The sequence below is a fragment of the Callospermophilus lateralis genome, chromosome 7 (assembly GCF_048772815.1).
Source record: "Callospermophilus lateralis isolate mCalLat2 chromosome 7, mCalLat2.hap1, whole genome shotgun sequence".
Taxonomy (NCBI): domain Eukaryota; kingdom Metazoa; phylum Chordata; class Mammalia; order Rodentia; family Sciuridae; genus Callospermophilus; species Callospermophilus lateralis.
Window position 1 is genome coordinate 108,451,788 of NC_135311.1, and position 9,550 is coordinate 108,461,337.

General features: G+C 56.7%; 1 protein-coding gene across 1 annotated transcript; it reads left to right on the plus strand.

Annotated features, from left to right (window-relative positions):
* Window positions 1-813: 813 nt before the first annotated feature.
* Window positions 814-5,902, plus strand: Pdzk1ip1 (PDZK1 interacting protein 1). Its single transcript, XM_076862797.2, has 4 exons — window positions 814-880; window positions 3,382-3,490; window positions 5,174-5,251; window positions 5,827-5,902. The coding sequence occupies exons 1-4, from the start codon at window positions 814-816 to the stop codon at window positions 5,900-5,902; spliced, it is 330 nt and encodes a 109-aa protein (XP_076718912.2).
* The last annotated feature ends 3,648 nt before the right edge of the window (window positions 5,903-9,550 follow it).

The following is a 9,550-nucleotide window of genomic DNA, read 5'->3' on the forward strand; positions in this document are numbered from 1 at the left end:
CAGGGACCACATGGGGCCACGAGGAGGAGGTGAACTGGGTCTAGGTCAGTTGGGCTGGGAAAGGGGGGGGCGGCGGGGGGCTGGGACCTCAGGCCCTCTGTTGTGATTTGTGGGAGGGAGTGGATTTAGGGAGCTACTGGGCTGGGCCAGGGGGTGGGGGAGCACTGAAGCTGGGCTGTATCCCCCGAGTGGAGCCCCAGGGTCTTGCTTGGTAGGGCAGGGACAGGTGAGGGGGAGAACAGAAATCAGGCCAGGCTCTGGAGAAAGTGGGCGGCTGTGAGCCTCCCTGCGCCTCTGGGGTTTTCCCCAGGCCCTGAGCCAGCCGCAGATTTCTTAATTCCATTGTATCCTTCCAAGAAGCTCCACCCACTGGACTCCTTCAGTGCAGAAGAGACGATGTGTCACTCTTGCCCAGAGCCCAGCCCCGCTGCCAGGAATGTGGAGCCCAGGCAGGGACTGTGGGGGCAGTATGGGGCTCCAGGTGTCTGGGACTCTCCCCACACCTCCCAGTCCTCACTCACCTCCTCAGCTGGTCTCTGAAGGATGACCTCAAATGCCAGCTCAGTGGGCTGGGCACGGCCAGGGAAGCCGGTCCGGGCAGCTCATTTCCATGGGAGGGAGGGCAGTTTCTCTCCCCCGCCTGTCCTTCCCCCTCCCCCTCCTTCTCTGGCCCTCTTCCTCACTCGCTCCTCTCCTCCCCTCCAGGATCCGACTGTGCTTGGTAGATCTCAGGCAAACGCCACCAACACCCCCAGCAGCTCCAGAAGCTCAGTCAGCAGCCGCCGAGGGAAGGCCCAGGAGCTACCTGCAGCCATGTCGGCCTTCACCCTGGTCACTCTGGGCCTGCTCACCTCAGTGCCACCCGCCAGCTGTCAACAAGGTAGCACAGGACAGGGGACAGCCTGGTGGCTGCAGAGAGGAGAGGGCTGGGCTGGGCACTGGTGATCCAGGGGTGGGTGGGGTAGTGTCCTGGCTTTACCCACCCCGCTCAGCAGGTACTGGATTAGCCAGAGGAAACTTCAGAGGCACAGTTTTCTGAATCAGGTCCCTGTGATTTGTTTTCCACCTGTGAGAAGAGGTGACAAGACAGGGAAATGGTGGGTCTAGGATTTGTGGGAGGAAGAGCGGTTAAACCTGAGCTCCCAGAGCAGGAACTGCCCTAGTGACGTCTGCATCCTGAGGGCTGGGGGCCAGGGGCTCTGGGGAAGGGCAGGGCAGGCTTGCTCTAGGGGAGGGGCTGTGCTGTCAGGGATTGGCCCAAGACTTTGACCTGGTCCTCATCTTCTCAGCTTCCTGGGCTCGGGTAGAGAACAGTGCCCCTGAGTGGTCCCCACCATGTCCTGAACTCTGTCCAGCTGTCTTTTTTTGCTGTGGCCTTGATGAAATCACTGCTCCTCTCTGAAACTCAGTTTTCTCACTCATATAAAATGAGGATGGAAAACCCCACTCTGCCCACCTTCCAGGGCTGCTGCCAGGTCAGGGACGTGGAATAGCTTTGTACCCACTGAAGCATAATATCCTGAAGTCTGGGGTCCACCCTGCACTCTTAGGCTGCATCTGTGGCCAAAATCTGGTGACTCTGCAGTGGCCCTTGGATCTAGTGGGAACTGACAAAGATGCTTCCACGCTCTCCTGAACTCTCATGTGTGTGTGTGTGTGTGTGTGCGCGCGCGCGTGCGCTCCAGCTCTGTCTCCCAGGTCCTGGAGGCCCTCTGGGGAACTGAAGAGACCGGAGGCCGAGTGACTTACATGGGTTGTAGAGGAGGGCAAGAAGGGACAGGATCCAGGCCATCCTTCTCCTGCCCCAGGTTCTGTCCCTTACTCTTTGTGCTTGCTCCAGAGTCACAGGGGAGGAGGAACCAGGGGATTGTGGTCCCTCTTGTGTCTGAAGGGAGTTGGCTACAAGGTCTAGAGGAAGCAGGGAGGGGCCTCCCAGGGCTGCTCCCAATGCTTGAGCAATTATTTACCTGAGAGAGCAATGTGCTTGTTTCTCTTGGGAGAAACAACAAATTTAAAAATGCTCATCTTTGTAGGATAACCACATTGTGTATCTTCTGCTATCCATGGAGCTAAGCAAGGTCTGACCTAGCCATAGGCCAAAGAGTTCCACAATTCTCCCTCCTTCCCAACACCTGCTAGGTTCAGAAAGAGTTCAAAGAAGAGATGAAGCCTTCACTGCAGCAGGAGAGCTTTAGGGTAGACTCAAGGGAGGTCTTTTGAGTGGCAGTAAGGTAGAAGGAATGTAATTGATGCCCAGTCTGGTCATAATATAGAATGGTTCTGAGAATATAAAATGGTGGAAGGATACAGGCATTTTTTCCTGGAGGCAGCAGGCGCCTCCGCCACACCCAGAAACCCCCTGTTAACTTCTGTTTCCCTCCTAGGACCTTTACCTGCTAAGTGTCTTTCCTCTGCAGGGCTGAGCTCCCTCTGGTTCAGGTCGCACAGTGATACCCAGGGAAGAGAGGGGAACTCTTTGAGGCTCCCTGTGGCCTAAGGTTGGAGATTTCTGGAACATCCTGAGAGTAGGAGTTGTTGTTAACAGTCAAAAAGCATAGAACAGGGGCTGGGATCCTAGCTCGGTGGTAGGGCACTTGCCTTGCACATGTGAGGCACTGGGTTTGACCCTCAGCACCACGTTAAAACAACAACAACAACAACAAAATAAAGGTATTGTGTCCATCTACAACTAAAAAAAAAAAAAAAAAAGTGCATAGAAGAGCATGGTTGGAGCGTTGACCTGGTCTCTGGCCCTGCTCCCCTTGAACACCCAGCTGGAGGAATCCAAGGGGCTCAGGGTTGGAAGCTTCCTCCTGGTACCCCTCATCTCAACCCTGTCACCGCTCTGTGCACCCAGACCTGAGCAGCTCGGCTGGCCGGCTCTCACACCCTCGCAGCTCCTCCCAGCCTCTTGCCACGGAGCAGGATCTTCCAGATGCCCGCCCTTCTCTGGCAGTTTGGGGCCAGTTTCCAGCCTGATGGCAATTGCAGAGGAGGAGGGGCCACTCCTAGCTGGCAGGGCCTGGGCCAGCTGTCCAGGGGAACTGCCCTTTGGTCCCTGGGGCCCAGCACTCCCTGGGGGGCCTGCACGTGACCCCTGGGGGAGGGGATGGTGCGCAGGGATCCAGATCTCAGAAACAGCACCCTGAGCCCCACGGCCTTGTGGGCTGTCAGGCCGTGGTCAGGCATCTGTCTCTCCCCGGGCCTCTGCCCTTCTTTCAAACCACATCTCATGCTCAGTGGGGTCAGACGGGGCCTCTTATCCAGAATGTCCTTCGTGTTCCTGAAGTGGCCAGTGGCCCCCCACACCAGCACCAGCCCTTGCAGTGAGAGGCTCCTTCTGCCCCTGCTCTGCACTCAAAATCCCCCTTCCCTCTTCAGGTTTGGGGAACCTGCAGCCCTGGATGCAGGGCCTCATCGCAGTGGCCGTGTTCCTGGTTCTCGTTGCAATTGCTTTTGCCGTTAACCACTTCTGGTGCCAGGAAGAGCCGTAAGTGCTGCCTGAGGGCCCTGGGGCTGGGGTCCTGAACAGGTAGGGTGGCCTCAGGACCACTGCTCTTGCTCTGGTAGTGGGGAGAAGGGCCTCAAAACTCTGGGTCAGGCCCTCTCACGGTGAGGAAGGGAAACTGAGGCTCGAGGTCACAGGGTGAGTTGGCGACTGTTGGAACTAGCCTCAGGCTTGCTGGCTCCCAGATGTGGGCTCTATTGGCCAGCTCTGGTGGCCCCTCCTTGTGAGTTTTGGGAAAATATCTTCTCTCCTTGGAGTCTTGAGGTTTCCTTTGTGGAGTTGGAATAGCAGCCTGGTCTTCCTACTGGAAAGGAAGTTCCCATCCTTCTCCAGGGTCAGCTGGGGAGCTCTTGGGTTGCAGACTGGACAGCAATCACAAGTGCAGGTGCTGATGAAGGAGACTGTACAGTGCGCTGCCCTGGTCTGGGGGTGGTCAGGGAAGGCCTCCCTGATGGCATATGCACCTGGAGCCTGGGGGAGGCAGTTACAGGGCAGGGAGGAGTACTCCTGGGTGGCCCTGAGTTAGAGGCCTGGCACCAGGGCCACTGGGTATGAATGCACAAAGATCAAGAGTGCACTCTCATTTATCAGATCAGGGCCCCGGGGCAAGGGCACATCTTTCCCAGGGCATCGTTTCCCACGCTCACAAAGGTGGCCCGGTGGCCAGGATGCCAGCCGCAGCCCTGCACAGCCTCAGAGGAAACACAAGCAGCTTAGTGGAGGAGGGACAGGGGAGGCCCAAGACGAGGCAGGCGAGGTGAGCAGGACCCAGGCCAAGAGAGTCCTTGTGCCTGAATTTTGGGCTTCATCTTGGTGCAGAGGAATTTTTAAAGCATGTTTTAAAGCCTGGGACACAGCCTTAGCAGTCACTCTGGCTGCCACTTGGCAGCTACACGGTGCGTGGGGGCAGTCTGCAGGCCTGGGAAGCAATGAGAAGCCGCAGATGAGGTTGGGATAATCTGGACGAGACATGGCAGGTGTGATACTGAAAAGGGATTGAATCTAAGAGCAGTCCAGGAGGTGGGCCCTTGGAGGCTGGTGGACAGAGACAGTAGTGGACCCAGGAGGATGAAGGACAAGGAAAATATCTGGGAACCTCACTGAGGCATAGAACATAAGCCGATGAACAGATCTGGAGGCAATTGATGAGTTTATTGGGCCATGTTGAATCTGATCTCTGTGGGATGTCCAAGGAAAGACGAGCAGGTGTAAGGGTCCCTGTGACCCTCATGAGAGCAGTTTTGGGGGTGAGGTGGAGCCCACACTGCTGTGGGTTTATGCTTGAATAAGAGGTGAGGGGCTTTCTGTGGAGATGCTTCATTCCTCCACCGGCCAGCTCTCCTTCAGGGTCCGCAGATGGACCACGGATCTGCTCTGATGCTGGGCAGACACTGAGTCTTGCTGTTCTGCTCTGAGGCCTGAGCTGAGGGTGGCTGGGAGGCAGTGGAGAGAGGCCTTGGACTCAGGGCAAATCTTGTAGATCTCTGGCCCCTACTGTGGAGCAGGAAGAAGAGTGTGAGTTTCCCTAGACAGGCCAATGGCAGGGCCTGCTAGACGGAGATGCTTGTCCTGCGCTTGTGAGAACCAGCATCCAGAATAGGATCTGCTTGGATAGGGTGAGGTGGGGGGCTATCAGTGGATGTTACTAATGAGCCTTGTCCCCAGGGAGCCTGTTGGGAACAAGGCAGATGGGATCCTGGTGGGAATGGATGGAAAGTACTCCTCCACGGTGGCCAGCTTCAGGTGAGGTGCTGGTACAGGGCTGCTTGCCCTAGGCTCCAGGGCCTAAAGGGAACCTCAGGAGGAGGTGCTGCTGGAGGTGGGGAAGGAGGGTGGGGACTCCCTTGGGGAAGGGCTAATGAGGTATCGGGGACTCTGTGGGGATCACCAGGCTCCATGGGCAGGTGAAGCCTCAGTTTGGTAAGAAGGTTAAGTTAGGGGAAGGCTACTTGAAAGGGGGGTTCGGTGGATGGATGGGGACTCACAGGCCAGTGGGTACTGTGGAGGAAAGGGGTTCAACAAAGGAAGGGATACCATGAAGGGATGACCCTGAGGGGAGAGGGCTCAGCGGGGAGGGAGTTCAGCACGGGGAGATGGGCTCAACGGGTGACCAGTGGAGGAGGATCCCAGGGAGGAGGACAATGGGATTCAGGGAGGTGGTGCTGAGAGGCTTCCTATCTACATGCCCCAGCCCAAGTGTGGTCAGGAGAAGCCCCTCCTGGGAGTCAAAAGTTTATTCTACAAGATACCACTCACAGGATGGGCAGGGAGAAGTGATGGGAGGTCTGCTGACCACCAGGCCCTGCCTCTTCTTTCAGGTCCAGTGAGCACAGAAATGCCTATGAGAACGCCCTGGAGGAGGAGGAGAGCAAGGTCCGCAGCACCGCCATGTGACCCGGCTCACGGTGGCCCCCAACCCTGAGATCGAGGTGGACACCACCCCCTGGCCACCGCCTTGTCTGTGCAGGAATCTACAATCAAGGACTGACTGCCCCAGCAATTCTAGCCAGTCAAGGTTGGGGCTCAGACCATGTCCAGGTTGGGGTGCCGGGATGGCCGTCACGTCTTCCTGGATGCCTCCCACCCCATTCAGAAGAGTGGACGGAAGACGCAGTCAGTTTAGCTTCCCATGCTGCCTCCCTTTCTCCCCTATGACCGTGGAAATGACCCTTATTTCTGTGAAATAAAGACTTTTTGTACTTCTGGGGCTGAGGCTCAGAAACAGCCCCTCTGGCTTCCAGGGAGACCCTGTCTTGCTTTCTGAATCATGATAATCACCTTCTGAAACCACTGTCATGATGGCCTTGGAGGATTGTCCAGGAAGTCTCTGGGGCCACAGGGCGGCTGGGGCCAAGGGGGCCAGGCCAGGAGAGGTGAGGGCCATGTTGTGAGCTTATGTCTGTGTCCCGGTGACCTGGCAGAGTGCCCTCCAGGAATGTCAGATGAACGCCCTTGCGTGGGAGAGTTTGGGCCCATTCTGACCAGAGGATGGGCCTTGCTCCCTGGGGTTAAACCCTTCCTCTAAACCCTCCCCTGGGCCGGAGCAGTCAGGAGAGCTTCCCAGGCGGGGCAGGCCCTGGTGCAAGCAGGATACCCCAGCCTTGTCAGTTTCAAGGTGTGTCCTAGGTTTTTCCTGTACAAAAGGCAGAAAGAGGGGATCAGAGAGCTAAGGGCCAGGGAATCCACCCACTCTACCTTGTTCCAGGGAGAGCCCCTCCTTCAAGTCTCACCCGCAACCCATCCTTCCTCGTGCAGCAACCCACCCTGCCTCCATGATGCCTGGCATTGTGATGGGTTCATTCTTCTCTCATCCATCCAGCTCTGCCTGCTTCCTCATTGCCCCTGTGTGCTGTGCGTCAGGCAAGGAAGTGCCAGGAGGGTCCAGGAAGAACTCAAGGAAGCTCAGATTTGAGTTCTTGGCCCCCTGACAACTTGCTCTGTGACCTCAGGAGACTGGCTGACTGCTCTGAGCTCAGTTTCTTCTCTGTGGAAGATTTGGCCAGTCTCATCACAGACCTGGAGTAGAACTCAGTGCTCACCAAGGCCTGATTCCCAGTCCTGAAGTGGGTTGGGGGTCAGGTGACTGGGTATGAGCCAGAGGAGGGAGGAGGCATGACTCAGGGCCTGGCTGACCCTGGGCCCTTGCCTCTGTGACTGCCCAGGGAACGGCTTCTGGCTCTTTCTCTCTGGGGTAACAACCCAAGACAGACTCACCGAGGAGCATTCTCAGATCCAAGGTAGTGGGGCTAACAGTGTACTTTGTACCAATGTCTCCCCTGCCACCCATCTCATCCTGTCATAGCCATTCCTTTGCTGTTCCAAGGCTCACTCAAATGCCCCAGGGAAGACTCATCTTAAACCAGAATTAACCTTGTCATCTCACTGGGGTTTGGGATGTGGCCTGCAGCAGGGGGAGTGGGGTGCAGCCACTTTGTTCCAGGCCCACTTCTGCTTTGCTGTGCAACCTGAGCCAAGTTATGTCCTCTCTGGGCTTTAGCTGTATGAATTGTGGCTGTTGTTCCCATGATTCCTACTCTAGGCTTTTGCTCATGTGGCCTCTGCTGGTTTAAACTCTGCCTGTTTTTGTTTTTCCTGGTTGAGGCTCCTCCCGCTCTGGGCAGGGTTCCTTAGCAACCAGCCCAGCTTCTCACTCACTGAAGGAGAGACAGGTTCCTAGAGGGTTAGTCTCTGCTAAGGCACAAACACCCTCCTTTTCCTTTTCAGCCTTCTGGTGGGGACCTTCTGATGGCCTGGATGTGATTCTCCTTGCATGGGGTCATTTTCTTCCCTCCTCTGATCCCAGTTGTCCCTGGGAGGTGAAGGCAGAGCCACCTGTGAGGCATTACCAGGAGGGGCCAGCTTCTGCCTGAACTCACCTTGGTCCCCATCAGGCTAAGGGGACAGAACGGGCACCCTGCTCTAAGAGCCTCCTTCGCCCCTTTCCTATTCTGTCTCTCTCAATTTGAGCAGGACCAGGATGGTGGGAACCCTGGGGACCCCCAAGGGGACTGGACTGGAACTGACCTTACAGCCCCCACCCCCACTCCATGCTCTGACCAGAACGGCCAAGACCCCCAGTCCTTATCGCTTGTTCCCACCTGCCAGCCTGGCCAGATCATGGAGGGAAAGGAGGCTGGGCCGGGGCCAGGGCGGCTGCTTAATGACCCTCCCGGGGCCTAATCTCAGACTGGCAGCCGCTGAGTGGCTCAGGCTCCTTCCTGGAGGAGGCTGATAACGCACCAGCTGGACCCCCCACCATCTACTGGGCGGTACAACCAGTCCCCGGGGGCGGCCTCTGAGGGCCTAGGGCGGGGCTGGAGGCGCGCTGCCCACCCCTGACCCTGGGGGAGGGGATTAGGAGCTGCCGGAGTGACAGGCGAGGGAGGGACCCGCGCGGAGCCCTGGGCCGCCTCCCCGGGCTGTGCTCCTCCCGTCTTCGGCTCTCTCCGTCCTTTCCCTTCCCAGTAGGCCCTCTCCCGCCGTCCTGTCCCCTCTTTGTCTCTGTCTGTCAGTCTCACGACCTCTTGTTTTCATTTCCACCTTCCTCTCTTAGTCCCGTCTCCAGTCTCCCTCCCTGTCCTCTCCCCACTTGCATTTCTTCTGTTTCCAGCTGTTTTCCCCAGCTCTCTCCCTCACCAGCTTTCCCCAAACTCCAAGATTCCCAGAGGACACCCCTTTGCCTGCAGGTCCCATGACTCACTGTTGGCGTCTCTAGCGGATCCCTTCCCCCAATTCGCTGCCAGAACAAGCAGGTCTCCCGAACCTGGCTCTGGAACCAAGATGATGGCATTATCACTTTTTGCTTCCAGGAACAGGGCTTGCATCTTTCTTTCCTCTGTCTTATCCCAACAGTGTGACTTTCATAGGGTGACATTATAGGTCATACCCCAACTCAGGCAGGTAGAGTTAGGTTGCACAGGTGGAGGGAGACTGCAGCACTGGGGACTGAAACTTCAAGAGGAACTTCCATCCTGGACTTTTTTTTTTTTTCTTTTAATGTTTTTAGTTGTAGATGGACACAATATCTTAGTCTAATTAATTAATTATTTTTTATGTGATGCTGAAGATTGAACCCAGTTCCTCACCCGTGCCACACAAGGGCTTTACCACTGAGCTACAGCCCTGACCAAAGGCTTTTTGGAGTTCTGCCTCCACAGCTTCCCCTATTGTGGGGCAGAGCTGAGGTGGTCAAGAAGCTTCAGGATTACTTCCCTTGTGCTCAGGGTAACTTGCGGAAATACTATGTGCTTTCAGGAGCCGTCAGATCAGGGCCACGGTGGGCAGCACCTCTTTCCCTTACCCAGGGGGACTGGGGGATACAGAGGGTACAGAGATGGGCTGGAGCCTGAATCACACGGTTCCCTGTCCTGGACCAACCTCACAAGTAAGTCAGTCCGAGTGTGGGGACACCTGCTCCCTACCCAGGTCTGGCTGGGGGTCTGGATTCCCCAGCTCGACTTTCCTCCCAGATTTCAGCCCCTAGCAGTGTGCACAGTGGCCAAAAGCAAGAATCTGGGAGTCATACAGACTCTGAGTCAAATT

Bases quoted from the DNA above. Each gene is read 5' to 3' on its own strand.
- Pdzk1ip1 (XM_076862797.2), top strand. From the start codon at position 814: ATGTCGGCCTTCACCCTGGTCACTCTGGGCCTGCTCACCTCAGTGCCA. The intron at 881-3,381 runs GTAGCACAGGAC...TTCCCTCTTCAG, and splicing joins ACCCGCCAGCTGTCAACAAG to GTTTGGGGAACCTGCAGCCC. The intron at 3,491-5,173 runs GTAAGTGCTGCC...CCTTGTCCCCAG, and splicing joins TTCTGGTGCCAGGAAGAGCC to GGAGCCTGTTGGGAACAAGG.